Here is a 19,408-nt window from a genome sequence, read left to right on the forward strand (position 1 = left end):
AAAGAGGTTCCTCAAGCACCGGGCCAGGAAGAGCTGTCATGTGGACACATATCCAGAATCTCTTCTCGTAGGCACCTTGTCACTTCAGTTTTTCCCAATAAAATTACTTTAATAGACTCTTACATAGATCCAGGAGTAATTCTCTGAATGAAAATGGTAGGGCATAAAATCAGCAAATGAGAATGGACAAATCTTATTTTCAAGAGTTGATCGCACTTTCATCTGCCTCTGGCCTGAGGATATGGCTTAGAGGTGACGAATGATATAAGGAAATGGAGGTAACAAAGGGAAGTGGGATGAAACAAGGCAGGAGTGGCCTGTGATCATATATGAAACATTTTACTAGTCCGTACTGTAGATAATGAGCACTTTGGTGAATCTTCGCTGTCAATAGAGTATCCTGAATTCAGTCGCAACCCCACATTATTCTGTTAAACTTCACTACATTTCCCCAAGGCGCTTCTCTTATTAGAAGGGTGTTGCGGTTTCACAGGAAAAGCCAATTATGCATTATAAATCAATTTTCACTGCTAAGTAGGCATGTATGGAGGGGGCGGCACAATGACAGGCTGGCATGAACATCCTCCCTACGTCTGCATAGCTGGTCCATAGCCAGAAGTTGGGATCGAGTTCCCTGGAGTCACCCCTCGCCGAGCAGTGCTCAGATTAGTTTCCTGCAGGCGACTGGGTGTCTCTGAGACGTGGTATGTAAACATCCATAACTCCTAGTCTGAGCAGATCTACAGCCCAATTCCTTATCCAAGATCTTGTTTAGGAAGAGAGGAATACGGTAAAAATAATGTAACTTCTACTTGGGCCATACTAGTCCTATATCCTGGTGTAAGTCAGGAGAGCTGTAGAAGGCCCATAGACTATAACACAAGTGTAATACCTACCTTTAGCACTGCGGAGAAGCTGATGGGAGCTGAATCTGCTATGTTCTGTAAAATCCCCTATACACATTACACGTGTCACAAGAGAAAACAATCATCCTATGTGTATGGTGGTCTCCTGACCTTCCCCTCAGAGATGGTGTCAGAGGAGAGAGCAATCAGGCATATTGACTTTCTAATGCCCATTCCATTGGTTCTTCAGGATAGGATAGTGAATTAGCCCCATTACATTCTGAAGACATGACTGCTGAAGCCAAGCATAGCACACATGTATGAGGGCAGGGGTAAGAAGACATAGCTGTCCACCCTGAATTTGTCCAATAACTAACTTATGACTATGAAGTTTTTTTAATAGCGCCATTCTAGTGCAGGGGTTCCCAATCAGGGTTACGCCAAGGGTTATGCGGGGTGGGTACGGCAATTCGCTGACAAATACTGGAGCTGCGGACACGGTCACTTTACGTGAGCTGCCGTGGCTGCCGGGCCCGACGTGTGACGTCCCAGACATTGCACGGTGGTGCCGTCACAGTGCAGAAGGATGTCACCTGTCAGTGCGGCCTTCCAACTCCTGCCAAATGGACTAGACACAGGCCTGGTATGCAGGTTAAACTTAGTGTAGCACCACAGTATGGGAGGGTGTTATTGTAATAATCTCATATATTGGCACAGGGGGATTGGAGGGGGGAATAATGGCACAAAATGATTAAGAAGGAGGGGGGGGTGGAAATAATGGCCAAAGGGGATTTAGATGGAGGGGGGGGGGGGGGGATAATGGCACAAAGGGAAATAAGATGGACGGGAATAATGGCACAAAGGGGATTAAAGTATCTATTAGTATGGCATTAGAAAGGTAAGCACACACCATTATGAAATTAAATACTTTTATGACTTATTTTGACATACAGTCATGGCCGTAAATGTTGGCACCTCTGAAATTTTTCAAGAAAATGAAGTATTTCTCACAGAAAAGCATTGCAGCAACCCTTGTTTTGCTATACACATTTATTCCCTTTGTGTGTATTGGAACTAAAGCAAAAACGGGAGGAAAAAAAGTCAAATTGGACATAATGTCACCAAACTCCAAAAATGGGCTGGAAAAAATTATTGGCACCGTTAACTTAATATTTGGTTGCACACCCTTTGGAAAAAATTACTGAAATCAGTCGCTTCCTATAACCATCAATAAGCTTCTTACACCTCTCAGCCGGAATGTTTGACCACTCTTCCTTTACATACTGCTACAGGTCTCTCTTATTGGAAGGCGCCTTTTCCCAACAGCAATTTTAAGATCTCTCCACAGGTGTTCAATGGGATTTAGATCTGGACTCATTGCTGCCACTTCAGAACTCTACAGCGCTTTGTTGCCATCCATTTCTGGGTGCTTTTTGACATATGTTTGGGGTCATTGTCCTGCTGGAAAACCCAGCTTTCTGACACTGGGTTGTACAGTGCGACCCAAAATCTGTTGGTAATCCTCAGATTTCATGATGCCTTGCACACATTCAAGTTAGTTCCAATATATACAAAAGGAATAAACATGTGTATATCAAAACATGTGTTACTGCAATCCTTTTCTGTGAGAAATACTTCACTTTCTTGTAAAGTTTCAGGGGTGCCAACATTTACGGTCATGACTGTACTTTCACCTTTTGGGGGTACAGTCAAGGAAGAAGGTTGAGAACCACTGTTCTAGTGGCTGGGGGGGGGGGGGATCTGTGCTCTAAGATCAACTCCATCCACTAGAATGACACCACTTAAAGGAGAACTACGGGATTTAACATTTTATCCCCTATCATAAGGATAGGGGATGTTTCAGATCACGGGGGGTCCGACTGCTGGGGCCCCCTACGATCTCCCGTACGGTGCCCCTGCTCTCTGGTTAGAGAGGGCGTGTTGATCACCGCACGGGGCGGCGGCTGACACGCGCCCTCCATTTACTGCTATAGGAGAGCCGAAGCGCTGCCTTTGTCAATTTCCGGCTCTCCCATAGCAGTGTATGGAGGTGGCGTGTCGGCTGCTGTTTCGTACAGTGGTCAACACGCCCTCTCTAACCAGAGAGCCGGGGCACCGTACGGGAGATCGCGGGGGGCCCCAGCAGTCGGACCCCCCGCGATCTGAAACTTACCCCCTATCCTTAGGATAGGGGATACATTTTTCAATCCCGTAGTTCTTCTTTAACTTCATACTCCTAGCTTGCAGAGAAACATTCATTTGGTTTAAGGCTCTCTCTTCGAACTCCTCCCCCATGTACATGTATGCTTTGATTGACTATGCGGTCATGCGTTTGGAATGGAGGAAAAGGACGCTGTCATATTCAGAAGAGTGCCAAAAGGAACGGACAGTTTAAAGTCAACAAGCTCAATTGCTCTCTCCGTTGACACCATCTGTGGATGGTGGGGTCTTAGAAATCTTCATTGGTGGGGGATCTGTGCCCCAACTTCTATATAGGTAGAAATGAGAACACAAAATTTACTTAAAGGGGCTGTTAAGGACGAAGGGTGTACAGGTACTTAAGGACAAAAGGCATAACTGTATGCCCTGAATCCTTAAAAGGGCACAGTCATTAAAATGAGTGCATGTCACGTGACCACAAATATGCTGTCTAAAACACCGTTCCCTTCAGTGTGAGTTCTGCTACCACAGCGAGAGGTTGTCTCCTGCTGTGATAGCCGAAGCGCTGCGGCTGCAATGTTATTCGCGCTGCGGCTGTAATGAAATTTATTCCCTGCTATGGGGACAGTGCGCCTGCGGGTGTCATAAGCGGAGATCCCCCAGTGGCTGCTACAGCCGCAGCGCGAATAACAGTGCAGCTGCAGCGCTTCAGCCATCACAGCAGGAGACAACCTCATGCTGTGGTGTAATGTGACACGCACCCCCTTCCAGGAACCAATGGAAGGTGGCGGGTGTGCTTGTGTCAGTCAATGGAGCTGTCTTAGTCCAGAACTGGCAAGTGCTGAGTCATGTAACACATTCCACAGCAAAACACAAAATATGGCACTACACAGGCAGCTCAGTGGAGCTCACAGAACCCCTGCGACATGATCGAGGGGGGTTCAGTGAGCCAAAATAGCGGAGGAGAGTCCCCTTACCTGCATCCTGCCGCCCGATCGCTGATTCAATGATGTAGTCTAAAATTATTTAAAGGGATACTCCGATGGAAAACTTTTTTTTTTTTTAAATGAACTGATGCCAGAAAGTTAAACAGATTTGTAAATTACTGCTTTAAAAAATCTTTACCCTTCAAGTATTTTTTTAGCAGCTGTATGCTACAGAGGAAATTCTTTTCTTTTTGAATTTCTTTTTTGTCTTGTCCACAGTGCTCTCTGCTGACACCTATGTCCGTATCAGGAACTGTCCAGAGCAGCATAGGTTTGCTATGGGGATTCTCTCCTGCTCTGGACAGGCATCAGGTGTCAGCAGAGAGCGATGTGGACAAGACAAAAACTGTTATTTTTTTCAGATCATGTCGCAAAAAAAGCCCTCATACATCCCTGTATATGGAAAAATAAAGTTATAGGGGTCAGAAACTGACAATTTTATGCATATTAATGTTGTTAAAAGTTTTCTATCATTGTATTCTTTTATTTTTAAAAAGCAATGCTATATAAATTGGGTATAATTTTAATCGCATCAACCTACAGAATAAAGATAATGTATCATTTTAAAGTGCACTGCGTAAAAACCGAACCCCAGAAAGTTGAAAAATTGCCGTTTTCTTCTAAATCTCTGCCCCCCCCCCCCCCCCCCGAGAGGAGGAAAAAAACGAAAATCCAAAAATGAAAATTGGCCCGGTCCAGGGGGACTCAAAACATTTTTTCCAGAAAGTTAAACAGATTTGTAAATAACTTCTGTTTAAAAATCTTAATCCTTCCAGTACTCATCAGCTGCTGTATACTACAGAGGAGGCTCTTTTCTTTTTGAATTTCTTTTCATTCTGACCACAGTGCTCTCTGCTGACACCTCTGTGTCAGGAACTGTCCAAAGCAGGAGCAAATCCCCATAGCAAACCTATCCTGCTCTGGACAGTTCCTGACATGGACAGAGGTGTCAGCAAAGAGCACTGTGGTCAGACAAAAAAAAAAAAAAAAACTTCCTCTTTAGTATACAACAGCTGATAAGTACTGGAATAATTAAGATATTTAAATAGAAGTAATTTACAAATATGTTCAACTTTCTGGCACCAGTCGATTTAAAAAATAAAATTGTTTTCCACCAGAGTACTCCTTTAAGGCCAAAATGGGCTTGGTCCTTGATGGGTTGAAGACAACCCCTTCTTAAAGGGGTACTCCGGTGAAAACCTTTTTTCTTTTAAATCAACTGGTGGCAGAAAGTTAAACATATTTGTAAATTACTTCTATTAAAAAATCTTAATCCTTCCAGTACTTATTAGCTGCTGAATGCTACAGAGGAAATTCCTTTCTTTTTGGAACACTGATGACATCACGAACATAGTGCTCTCTGCTGACATCTCTGTCCATTTTAGCAACCATGCATAGCAGATGCATTCTAAGGGCAGCATGGTGGCTCAGTGGTTAGCACTGCTGCCTTGCAGTGCTGGGGACTTGGGTTCAAATCCCACTAAGGGCAACAATAAAGAAAGCTTTATTATTATTATAATAACGTCAGCAGAGAGAACTGTGCTTGTGATGTCATCAGAGAGCATTCCAAAAAGAAAAGAATTTCCTCTGTAGTATTCAGCAGCTAATAAGTACAGGAAGGATTAAGATTTTTTAATAGAAGTAATTTACAAATATGTTTAACTTTCTGCCACCAGTTGATTTAAAAGAAAAAAGGTTTTCACCGGAGTACCCCTTTAAGTAGAATCTCTTCAGTGCATATGAACAGAGGCTGCCTTCATGAAGTAAGGTCCTAGTGACATAGCAAAAGTTCAGCCCTCCACCCATCAGAAAAACGAGCCGGGAGAAGTCTTGCTCTGACGGCCCAAAAATATAAGCCTGCAATCACTATTGTTTTAGACACGTAATAGTCCGTATACTAAGAAAGCACGTCCGGCACCACTAGAAACGTAGGACCACAATAGAGTATCCAGGTGTGGGCAATCCCAAAGTGAATATGCATGTAACAAGTCCCCAGATGGTGGTGCAGTTATCCAGTAAAGGTAGCAAATATAGATGAAGCAAAGTAATAGAATGGAAGACGCACTCACCAAATTCTTGCTGGGAAGACCGATTTCTTTATTGCAGCGTGCTGTACAGAAAATCACCAGCTACGAAGGTGCACAGGGAGCTGCAGGCGTGCAGGGGGGGCGGCAACTAGTTTCGCGCACGTGGGCGCTTCCTCTGGCTCGCACACAGTGCGAGCCAGAGGAAGCGCCCACGCGCGCGAAACTAGTTGCCGCACCCCCCCCCCCCCCCGCCTGTTACCATCTACAGCTCCCTGTGCATCTTTGTACAGCATGCTGCAATAAAGTCCATTTTGTGGGTCTGTGTGGAAAACAAAGCGTTGGACTGTAAATATTCTAAAATATCAAATCTAATCTATATTGTATGTATATTTTGCTGATCTTCCATGATATTAAGCATAAATGCCGCATTACATTAGGTCATTGCATTCAATAGGCTGGCTCTATAAAAAGTACACAGATACGGTAGGTATATGGACTGCACAGTGCATGGATTGTAGTATATTACACAATAGGGTATATAATGACTTGTCCTGCCGATCTGTGCCACACTACTAATGTAGCTGAAGACGCAGTTCTTCACCAACGCTAACAAACCGCAGCATGGAGTAAGAGTGGAACTAAAAAACCATAGAGAAAATGTCCAATTTTCTGGTTTGTTATTGTACAGTAAACTCCAGTCTGATTCCATTTTCTCATCCAGAAACTTCAGTGGTTAAACAGCTTGAGTAATTGTGAAGCTCTCGCAGCATTCCTCCTCTCCTGCTGAGCCAACACATTGAGAAACCTCATCCTGCACCGCAGTCTGGACATGCTTGTGTCCCTGCCGCCACGCAGCAGCTCCGGATCTGTCTATAGATACGTTCTAACAAACTCTTCAATTAAATTGTAGTGTACCAATAGTCAAATTAAATCCACATTTACAGGCAATTCTTAGATACTAAAATAAGGCTGCAGACTGCTGACTTCTATCACTTGCCAAATAAATCCCAACAATGGGTGGGGGTGGGGGGTCTGTACCTCCAAAATCACAAAAGAACATCTGATTTACATAAAAAAGTCAAAAATAGAAACAATTTCTTCTCTTAAGATAGTCACTAGAGATGAGCGAACTTACAGTAAATTTGATTCGTCACGAACTTCTCGGCTCGGCAGTTGATGACTTATCCTGCATAAATTGGTTCAGCCTTCAGGTGCTCGGGTGGGCTGGAAAAGGTGGATACCGTCCTCGGAAAGAGTCTCCTAGGACTGTATCCACCTTTTCCAGCCCACGGGAGCACCTAAAAGCTGAAATAATTTATGCAGGATAAGTCATCAACTGCCGAGCCGAGAAGTTCGTGACGAATCGAATTAACTGTAAGTTCGCTCATCTTTAATAGTCATCAATGTGATGACTCCTGAAAACCAAAGCAAGCAGCTGTTAATGCCATGGAAATCCCAAGCTGGCCATATCAGGCTGGTCATCCATCCATCGCTGTCTCATAAAAGGGGTAACCAAATACAAATTGTAAGACAAATAGAACTAGGGCTGGGCTGGGCGGTATGACCAAATATGTGTATCACGGTATTTTTTTTAACTTACGGCAGTTCCACGGTATATAACTGCATTTTCACCCCACCCCAATCATGTGACCCGCACACGGTGTTTGGCTCCCCCCCCCCCCCCCCCCCCAAAATCATGTGACCCGCCAGCACTGTTCTGCTCCCCCCAATTAATGATCAGTCCAGCGGGGTACTACTCACAGATGTCACCTTCAAGCACTGCCCTCCTCCTCTTTGTTGGGGGTCGCCGGCGATGGAATTCACTGTACGCCAGTGGTCTCCAACCTGCGGACCTCCAGTTGTTGCAAAACTACAACTCCCAGCATGCCCGGACAGCCAATGGCTGTCCGGGCATGCTGCGAGTTGTAGTTTTGCAATACCTGGAGGTCCGCTGGTTGGAGACCACTGCTGTAAGCTGTATACCTATGCCCGGACTGCAAAGTCCTTGGGACTGGAACGTCGGACAGCAGTCAGCCTATCACCAGCCGCAGCGATGTCCCGCCCCGGCAGCGATAGGTTAAACACACTCATGTAAGAAGCCGGCCAGAGCTCCTTACATGACAGTGGGCTCAGCCTATCACTGGCCGGGGCGGGGCATCGCTCCGGCCGGTGATAGGCTGGCGGCTCTCCGACTTTCCCGTCCCCAGCATGTGGCCGATGTAGATGCATTACAGTTTATTTTCTTTATCTTTTGCAGCCCAGGCATAGGTATACAGCGTACAGCAGTGGTCTCCAACCTGCGGACCTCCAGCTGCTGCAAAACTACAACTCCCAGCATGCCCGGACAGCCATTGGGGGGGGGGGGGGGGGGGGGCAGAACAGTGCTAGCGGGTAACATAGGATTAGTTCCCCGATGTGGGGACAGCACTGCGCTGGGCTGATAATACATTCCCGAGGGGGAGGGGCCCAACCGGTATTGCGGTATGGGGGAAAATTCATATCGTGCAGCCCAAAAAATTTGGTATGAAACGGTATACCGCCCAGCCCTACAAGAAGCTATTGGAAGAATGGCAGATAACCTCTCATATATATAAAATACCAATCTTAGATGCCACAGTATATTAAACCTATACTACAACTAGCAATTTACATACTCCTTTTCCAATTACTGAGCCCTGTAAAGTATCTGTTTCAAATAACTTTTCATAACCTGCCATGTGGAAACAGAGCAGCCCCATTGCTGTCCATTATATACTGTCATTTGTACATGGCATTTTCACCAGTTTTCTCTTCTGCAGGCTCCATCTCCAATTTTCAGTTGTCTCTGAGCTAGAGAGTAGAGCCTAATCTCTATGATGGCCTGCCTCTGCTCTCTCAACTCACTCCCCCTCCTCTCTTCATAGACTTGTTTGGGAAGCATGTAACTGATCTTTCAGTGAGCTACAAGTCCATTTTGCAAATCTCTGTTTTTGAAGTGATTGAAGCTTTTGCAGGTAAGATCGTAGAAGGAACCAGGGGACAGTCTCAGAAATGCAGATAACTTCACTAGAGGTGGGTTTGAAGACTAAGGGGGAGGTGCAGAGGAAAAGTAATCAGATAACTTCTTTCCTTTTTCAGAGGCCTTTTCAAAAACGAAAGAAGCCATCTGATTGGTTGCTATGGGCAACTCAGCAACTACTCTGGACAAGTTTTGATAAATCTCCCCCAAAGAGGTTCATTTATATATTGCAAGATTGTGCTATGTCTCGAGAACAGCTGAACAGAATGGGGTAAGGAATGCAACGATCTCCTGTACCCAGGCTGTGTCCACGCACAGATTACTGTCGAACCATGGCACAAAGCTGTGGCCGACAAGTCCCTCTATGTATCTCTTTGGGAGAGCCGGACATACAGCATTCGTGTATCTCCAGCTCTCCCATAGAGATACATGGAGGGCGTGTCGGCCACAGCTTCTTGCCGTGGTCGACATTAAAGGGGTTATCCAGAAAAATACTTTTTTTTTATATATCAACTGGCGCCAGAAAGTTAAACAGATTTGTAAATTACTTCTATTAAAAAATCTTAATCCTTTCAGTACTTATGAGCTTCTGAAGTTAAGGTTGTTCATTTCTGTCTAAGTGCTCTCTGATGACACGTGTCTCGGGAACCGCCCAGTTTAGAAGCAAATCCCCATAGCAAACCTCTTCTAAACTGGGCGTTTCCCGAGACACGTGTCATCAGGGAGCACTTAGAAAGAGAAGAACAACCTTAACTTCAGAAGCTCATAAGTACTGAAAGGATTAAGATTTTTTAATAGAAGTAATTTACAAATCTGTTTAACTTTCTGGCGCCAGTTGATATACATATACATATATATATATATATATATATATATATATATATATATATATATATATATATATATATATATATATATAAATAAAGTTTTTCCCTGGATAACCCCTTTAATCCCTGCATGGAGTGAAGGTCGCTCTGTGCACGGTGGATAGGGGATAAGATGTTCGGCACCCAAGTACCCCTTTAAGGCATAGAAACATGGTTGCACATGAGCAGTTTTAAGAAATAAGAGGCAGTAAAGTTCAGCACTAGGGTAATAAGGTAGGGTCCATTGGAAGGCTATCCAAATCCACTCTAAAGTTCATTTAAGAAATCCACAGCTTTACAAAGCATATGCAGTGCAAGTAAAATGTATTATTGTGTAGCAGATGTCATTCATTGGACTATAAGCAGCAGAAATTCATAGAAGGCTTTGCCCCCCCCCCCCCCCTGTGGACCCTGATCACCCATATTACAGGAACAGCCTCCCTATGAAGGAATGGGCCACAGCCTAGAGCAGTGGTCTTTAGAGATGAGTGAACTTACAGTAAATTAGATTAGTCACGAACTTCTCGGCTCGGCAGTTGATTACTTATCCTGCATAAATTAGTTCAGCTTTCAGGTGCTCTCATGGGCTGGAAAAGGTGGATACAGTTCTAGGAGAATCTTTCCTAGGACTGTATCCACCTTTTCCAGCCCACCGGAGCACCTGAAAGCTGAACTAATTTATGCAGGATAAGTCATCAACTGCCGAGCCGAATAGTTCGTGACGAATCGAATTTACTGTAAGTTCGCTCATCTCAAGTGGTCTTCAACCTGCGGACCTCCAGATGTTGCAAAACTACAACTCCCAGCATGCATGCTGGGAGTTGTAGTTTTGCAACATCTGGAGGTCCGCAGGTTGAAGATCACTGGCCTAGAGGGTCCTATGTCTGCCATGGAACAACGCTGCCCATCATAAATTCATGACAACAATACATTTTACATTTGCCTGGATTTCTCTTGTGTGGACATAGTTTTTAAACGTGGAAAGCCAGGCAATGGCTTAGTGAGGCGCCTGGAGTCAAATACCCTAAATAACTAAAACCAAGACTATTTAGTGAAAAATTGGGGTATTATTCAGGATTCATCTGACACCATTATGTCAGCTTTTTAAAAAGAAGCATAATTAGGATATTGCCATTTGGAACGTCGTTCTGACATTATGTGGGCTGAACATGATGCTATTTTCTTGGCACTATATGGCGGTATTGTGTTGCCTTAAATTATGAGAAATGAGTCAAATTGGTTACTATGTTTTTTTTTTCCCCCCCAAGGGTCCCCATTTCTAACAGAATGAATGTAACCTGTACAATGCATTGCTGAAGAGCTTACAGCTTACAGATTACACACACACAACGCCCCTAAGGAACGTGTTATGGTATGGCTCATTGGTAAATATGAGAGTAAAAATTTACCAGGTTTTCGGCGCAATCCACCAAGGATGGGTCAGAGTTTCTTCAAAGGAATTTTGTTTGCCAAAGAAACAACGCGTTTCAGAGCTTTGGAGCTCCTTCGTCAGGTAAACATGGCAGTAGTTACTGCCATGTTTACCTGACGAAGGAGCTCCAAAGCTCTGAAACGCGTTGTTTCTTTGGCAAACAAAATTCCTTTGAAGAAACTCTGACCCATCCTTGGTGGATTGCGCCGAAAACCTGGTAAATTTTTACTCTTATATTTACCACTGTACCTACCGGCCAGGAGCACTCCTAGATCCGGGACCAGGAGGCTGCACCACCTGCATGATCACCCAAGCGCATTTGTAGTTGTGTCTTTATACACAACTAAGCAAGGTGAGTGGTTCACTAACACCCGCTGCACACCACTTGCTTGATAACACACTGTGTATCAAATGATACTTGTCCCATGAGGAGCTCTGCCATTTTTTCCTCTCCAGACTTACGCTATGGTACGGCTCATAGCATATCACTGTGGATAGGCAAGGACAATACAGATTATTATTAATTACAATGCTGTACACAGTCATAGTTACATAAGTATAATTATAACCGTGACATAACTATAACATCGTGTACTCAGGATACAATAGGAAAGTAAAATCCTGCCCAAACAAGCCAGAAACCCACACATACGCAGTCATAGGAATAATCACTGACACACAACTCCCAGAGCGAACATTTGGACTGTAGTAAAAGTCATGACTGACTCTTTCCAAAATTTTCTTCCCAATAAACTTGTAAAATATGTATAATAAGTCGAAATGACTGACTCGTTAAAATGTACTTTTTGAGCAGCGTGGGCATGCTTTGCCCAAATTTGTACCGAAATGTGTAATTTAGGTATTTTTCTTTATTATGTCAACATATTCCCCAAAGGAAAAAGCAGGGAAGAATGCCAAGCCATGATTAAAGCCTTTACTGCCAGGAAACCTGAGCACTATCAGTCATCTACGGCACAGAAACTCCTTCTCCCTGATCGAGATGAATGGCCTCTGTATACGTAGAGGAAAAAATCATCAAGAAAAGATTTTTATGAAGAGGATCCAGACTTTTAAAACCCAGAAACTATTGTTTTACTTTCTAGACACAGACAGTAGTAAATCTGTTGAGCAATTCTAGCTGGAGGTGCAGACTTGGCGTGGTACATGGTTTTGGTGCATTTTGATCCATTACTTGGACTGGTTTAAAAAAAATTTAAAAAAAATAAAAATAAAGAAGGTTATTGCTATTCCTGAGTAGAAACCGGTTCAGCAGCTGACTATATTAGTTGTCAATCAGCTTTCCCAATATACGGTAGTCAATGGCGGGAGCCAGAGAGCTCCTAGAAGTCCAGCGTAAAGCAAACAGAATTCACCGCCTTGGCAAATCGTCACCGAGTCCTGGGTTTGGATCCCTAAAAGAAACCTAAAAAAGGAGTTTTCCAGGATCTGACAACGAGCACCACCGATTATTATTATTTTTTTTAACCCTTTTTGAAAAGGAAGCTGATCTGCCGTAACCAAACACGTCACCAAACACTACGGCTGTCTTCACACCACGATTTCACCTAACGATGCATAGATTTTCGGAAGCTCAAAACGCCTGAAATCGTATCTGTGCAGGGACAGGTACTCACAGATACAGAGCCATTAACCATTATGGAAGGAGATAAAAAAGGGAAAAAAGAAGGGAACGTGCCCCTAGTGAAATACGATTGAACGATATTATCAGAAAGAAGATTGAATCTCACTCACCCAGTAGTGTTGTGCTAAGAGCACAACACCTCAAATCGCATGTAGAGTGAGTCTTTGTGGGTCCGGCAGCTCACAATTCTTCCGAACACTCCCTGGAGTCGTCCGTGGTAACAGATGCAAGTGGATAAAAAAACGGATTCTTTCTGCAGCGCTGGACCAAGTAGAATTTAAAGAGACCAAGCTCTTAAGATTATTATCAGATAGCATTTATTTGAAGCACATCTACGTGTTTCTGGCCCATAGTGGGCCCTTCATCAGGGCAAAGTGCTGGTCCAAAGTGCTGCATTAACTATTATGGGGCTGCGGACCCGATGGTAGTCTGCTACTGACTACGATCTGGTAATATTTTCAGCAGGTCAGATTTTTGACACAGACTGAAAATCGTGGTCTGGACACTAACATTAGTAATTCTCACCCAGTGAATGTGAACTTGGGTGAAACTTTTATGGTATTTTGGACACAGTATATAAAAGCAGGGTGCAAAATTCCAAAAAAGCCTGAGGGCAGATTTTTCTTATTGAGCCTAATGCTGTATTAAAATGATAAATGGCTATAGTATAATGCTAATGCACATTCTGAAACAGGCTCCAACATGCACGTAGGATAAATGAATCACGCACTATAAAAGTACTCAAAATATCATGCATTACCGTAACCAAATATTTAGTTCTGGCTGGAGTGTTGGCAGTTTGAGGATCTTTGACCCTCACAAGTCTGTTGGGATGGCGTTGGGTGTGTCCTATGGGACATTTAATAAGACTGGCATACAGCTCCAAGCTACAATAGTCAAGCATCAAAACTTAATGTGCTTGATATTCCATGAAAAGGTGTTTGCCTAATGGGGAATGGGAGGCAAATATATCTTAAAGGGGTACTCCACTGGCCAAACGCTGTTTTTGCATTTCAGGTGTCAGCCACACCCTTCGTGACATCACAGCCATGCCCCCTCAATGCAAGTCTATGGGAGGGGGCGTGATGGCAGTCACGCCCCCTCCCATAGACTTGCATTGAGGGAGCATGGCCGTGACGTCAAGAGGGGCGTGGCTGACCCCCGCGGCGCAGAAACAATGTTCGAAACATTTACTTCCGAATGCTGGCCAGTGGAGTACCCCTTTAAACATCTGCTTTTATAAATCTGTTTCACTCGGTAATACAATACCCTCTACTGTAACTTAAGGGGTTGTCCCACTAGGACAATGCTAGTCCATATGCCATATTAGGGTATGTGGATATCGTAGAGGGGGTGGCATCCACCTGGTTCTCACTCAAAGATTTGGGCCATCTTTGTAAAACTACAATGGCAACTTCTGCTGGCAAAAATTAGCTGTTTGCTGGAGTCTCGAAAGCCAGTAGAGACAACCGCTTTACTTCTTCTAATGCAAAATTATAGCTTAGTAACATTTCATCATTAGGTCTGACACCCACGTGTACATTGTATGTCTACAGTGACTTGACAAAACCTGCTCTGGATTATACACAAATGATGTTTCTTTATTACTCAGAACATTATACTTTCCAGACTAGGTGAACAGAGATAAAAATAAAAAAAAAGTCATACAGATAGGCTTTGACTGTATGGATGAACCACTGAATACAGCCTGTGAGCACAAGAGGCAAACAAGGACAAGGAACCGAGCTGGGATAAAAAGAAAAGGTCTGTGGTTTAGGAGGGTTATGCTGAAGATAATTCCAACAATGTGTTAACAAAGGAGTATATCAGGAATATTCAATGACCTAAGCAACATTTTTGAGCACATATTTTAAAGAGCTCACGGTGGAGACAAGCTGAGCGAAGTCTCATCAATGAGCTCCCTAGAGATAGAATGGAGCCAGACTCTTAAACCAAGCTTTGGAAAGGCCATAAATGCTGCTCCATACATGGTAATGTGCTAGATCTACTTTATTGTCACACAGCAAAGAAGTCTATTACCAGGATGAGGAGAGGGGATGAAAAACAAAACCATAACAGCAATCTACAACATGTACGCAAGAAGTTATATATAATATACACTGTATCTATGGGCCCTAAATCAATCTATAGAGATGATGGTGAAATAAGGGAATATGAAGTAGATCAACGGCCCACATACAAGGAAAGCTTATATTCAAATTCTTCTGTAAACAAAGAGATGAGAAAAGAGGACCCTGATCACAGGAGCTAACAATCTGAGAATAATCATACTACATAATACAATAGAGAGGCTGAAAGGGAATTCTTTTTGCACAGTCAACCAGCTCCATGTAAATACAAAAGGTGGGGTTATATATAAAGCTGATTCAACCAACTGGGAACTGTGCAACCAGAATGGAAGGGTGAAGGGTACAAGGATTTGGTTGAGTAATAGTTGGGTGTAATAAGAAAAGGAGTACAGTAATAGTGCATCAGTCAAGAAGGGTTTGAAGAAGGAGGTTTACATTCTAGAATTAAATTTGGCAAACAATATATAGACCAAAAGAGGTCTTCGATCTCTTTTCCTCTCCTATCTGATTGACTATTCTCCTTTTCTGACTCACCTGTTGCATCTACATATAGCATTTCTCTATAAAAAAAAATCTGCAAAAAGGTGACACAAACAATTGAGAAGATTGTACTATATAAAATCAGCTTACCTTGATGACTTCAGGTGTCTGCTGAATGGATAAAGTGGAGCCTGAATCCTTGACTTGGCTCTGAAAACTCGGGGACAAGGGAGGAGTCTGAGGAACCAAAGTTTCTTGAAGGATTTGCATAACTTCCTTCTGTTTGGACAGAGTTCCTTTACCCGACCTCCAATCCACAAGCTCCTGGGCAAAGTCCTCAATGCTGCCTAATATACGCAATAAAAGGTTGTCATCATCCCCCGTGGCACTTGTGCTAGATTCTTGTTCCAGTGCAGAAGGAACAGGTTGTGCTTTGAGATCCACCTTGAGAGCAGGCAGTCCAGTTGGTAATTTGGAAGGTGCTGGTGAAGACATTGGTGGGTTTTTTAAAGTGCTTTCAATTTTTTGTGAAAAACGTTCCAAGTCTAAAAGCAGTTTGTCAATTTCCTCGTGATCATTGCTCCTGCTCTTTCTGGTTGGCACTAGGGTATTCACATTAATGGGAGGGGTTCGGGCATTTTCATTGGCAGTGTTGGGAAGATTTGGTGAACTTTGTAAAGGAGTAGCGACAGGAACTTGAGAACTGGTTGACGGATCATGGCCCAAGCTCTCAGTTGACCAGCGTTTACGCTCGGACACTACTGGTGCACAAGCGGTTTGAGACTTTTTTGGGTAAGAAGCAGTTTGTAAATCTAAATCCTCTTCAATAAAAAGCTTTTCTATTGAGTTCCTCGGCAACTTCTCCTTTGTGTGTAAATGGACTGGAGGACTGGGTTGCTGAGTAGCTATAGAGTGATTTCTTAGACCACTGGTTTGGTTTGGTCTATTTCTTTGCCAAGTCTTTGCAGGTAACGGAGGGGCAACATCTGCCACTGATTTTACTGTACTAGTGTCCCCAACGCTGGCGTGTTGTGAAGTAGATTCACGGTTTTCATTGGTTCTTGAAGTGATGGCTTTCATGGAAGGGGGATGCTGCACAACATCTTCATACTTTGGAGGCTGCTCGTGACCATATATTGGTGAAAATGGATGTTGCTGCAGACTATTGAGGCTTTTCACAAGTTCAGCCAGGTCATTCGGTTCAGTTCTTCCATGAGAACCTTGTTCCAGTTCAAAGGGAAGCTTTTTAAGGTAGGAAGATAGTCTTGCCATGACATTCATATAAATGAGCTCTGGATTTGGAAAATGTTCAGACCCTTTTCCATCTCCCACACCACTGCTGCTTCCCCCAACTGATCTGTTCTTTATACACTGCTTTATTATATTAGTACATTTCTTCAGGTCTTCAGAACATTTCAGAAGAATATCCAAGCACATCTTTATATCCTCACCAGACCCGGAGCTGTCAAGCTTATGCTTCTTCAAAATCTGGTTTATCAGGTTTTCTTCTGAAAGACCTTGCAAGTACAGTGAAGCCAAATTGATATTCTGTTCTAAAGTCGTGCCATGGGACACTAATGTTTTTTCTTCTGACCCCTGAGATTGTACCAAACCAAAAGGTGGACAATTCTCGTTGTTACTGAATTGGCCATATATAAAGTCATAATCAGCTGACTTCCTGCCAAAAGATTCTGGACGGACTTTTCGACCTTTCCTGAGATTGACATGCTGGTTTGAGGCATTCTTCAGCTTTTCAAAAGAGAACTCTTTTGTTTTTCCACTTGCAAGATTTATAGCTTCACCTGTTATATCTTTCAAGCTGCTGGTATTCTGAACAGAGGAGGTGGAGGACTTTTTAACCTTGAGGTTTAGATGAGCATAATCCTCACCACAAACCACACTTTCACCCACTGATATTTTGTTGCCAACATCTCCGCCATGATCAGGGGTTGCATCAGGAGCATTCAGAATTTCTGAGCATATGGTGTGATGTGCAACCAGGCACTGTACACCCAGTCTATGAGCCTGGCAACTTCCCAGGCAATAATGTACTACGTTCTGAAACCTACTGTCCAGTACCACATTATTGTAATACGTGATTTTGCTCACAATCACTTTGTAAGGTGCAGCCATCAGGAAAATAAATAAATAAATTACATTTAAAAAAGAAAAAAAAAAAATATCAAAAATTTGCACCCATCTTACGCTTTAGTTACAATGAAAAAACACATCCACGCGGGAAAAAAGGCTTGACATATCCTTATCATAAAAATGGTATTAAAAAGAATAAAACCATTCAAATACACACATGCCGAGAATAAATAGAACCTCCAAAACAAAATGATTCACAGAGTAATCCAATAAACGGTGCCAGTTTCCAGTCGACTCTGCTTGGGATGAAAGAAGTAATTGTTTATCTCTGTATCTTGACTCCAGCTTGTACAGAACTACATTTCCTGATGGTCTTACCATGTAACCATGTGAGGCTCAATTGGAAAATACAGAAGCCACATCGAAAAAACATGGCCTTCCAAAAACAGCCAAGTGGGAGAATTTTTGACTCTTTTTTTGGTAATAGAGTTCAAGTAGGCATTCTTCTCCATTCACTGAGAAACGTTGGGAAGACCTATGAAGAAAGAAAAAAAAATATTCATAAAACATCAATAATACATATCAATAGATGGTCATACAATGGAACGATGACAATCCGCTTCATTTACTCAAGCATGCGGAATAACTTGAAAATGTTACCATCCAATTTGAAGACAGAGAAATGGTTAACCCTACCCATATGGGATCTGAAGGGCAGGCAAGAGCTTAGTCACACTAGCTACTCACTACTGGAGATGTACCACCATCCAATAATGGATTCTACCCATACCATTAAAGGAGAACTCCAGCAAATGTTAACCTAGCCCCTATTCACAGGCTAGGGGATAAGTAGCTGGTTGCGGGAGATCAGACCTCTGGGAATCATCCCCCCCGTGATCTTTGGGGAGGGGGACCCTGGCTATCTCAGTGAGGAGCATGTGTCACCTACCAGTAGATGGCGCGGGCTCCATTTATTTCTATGGGAGCACCGATAATGTCCTAGTACTGTACTAGGGTATTTTCAGCGCTCCAAGAGAAATGAATGAAGTGCTCGTCATCTGCAGCACACACTCTTGACTGAGTGCCGGGTCCCATCCTTGTGGTTTTGGAGGGTCCCAGTGGTCGGACCCCCCACGATCAGCTACTTATCCCCTATCCTGAGGAGAGGGGATAAGTTAATTTTTGCCGAAGTTCTCCTTTAAGATCAGACACCGCCAACTGTAGCCTGCTGCTATTTATGAATGACAGCTTGCACGTGTGTGATATACCTTGTGTAGACATGTGACCAGCTGTCAACCTAAGAGCTGCCATTTACCCAGATCAGCAGTCCACATGGGGGTCTTAAATCACTTCTTGCCCGGCTGAGAGCTCACAGACTCCACTGACAGCTGAAATAACTACCAGGCGCTGGACACTTCAGACTTACTCCAAAGATAAATAACATTACTTATATTAATATTTACTCTGAAATCATTTCAATTGGCAGTGAAGCGGTCCCGACCGAGGACGTTTTTTTTGCCACTTTCTTCAAATTATAAGAAACATCTGAGTACCCTGTTTGCTTAACAACATAACAGGGATGGAGGCGTGATGTTCTGCCGCCTGAAAAACATAATATATCTTTGTCGAGCTTTGTGTACAAGATAAAAAAAACCTCTGGAAATATTTTTAGGGTTTTCAAGTCTAGTTTTTTTTTCAAAGAGAGTTAAGGAATAATGACCGCACCAAAAGCATAAAAAACAGCAGGCAAAAAGTCAAACAGTTGCTCATAGCAACCAATCTATTTTGTTT

At 43.2% G+C, this 19,408-nt stretch overlaps 1 protein-coding gene across 6 annotated transcripts in view; it reads right to left on the reverse strand.

Annotated features, from left to right (window-relative positions):
- The window catches only part of PPP2R3A (protein phosphatase 2 regulatory subunit B''alpha), a 204,105-nt gene that overhangs the window by 70,512 nt on the left and 114,185 nt on the right, over positions 1-19,408 (reverse strand). For 5 of the 6 annotated variants that reach the window (XM_056564382.1, XM_056564379.1, XM_056564381.1 and 2 more), the window contains one exon: positions 15,677-18,152. The exons of the other annotated variant lie outside the window; for it this stretch is intronic. In XM_056564382.1, coding sequence (XP_056420357.1) covers positions 15,677-17,659 — 1,983 coding nt within the window. In that variant the 5' untranslated portion in view covers positions 17,660-18,152. The remainder of the gene's footprint in view (positions 1-15,676; positions 18,153-19,408) is intronic. 6 annotated transcript variants of the gene reach the window in all.

This window comes from Hyla sarda, chromosome 3, assembly GCF_029499605.1.
Source record: "Hyla sarda isolate aHylSar1 chromosome 3, aHylSar1.hap1, whole genome shotgun sequence".
NCBI classification, from domain to species: Eukaryota; Metazoa; Chordata; class Amphibia; order Anura; family Hylidae; genus Hyla; species Hyla sarda.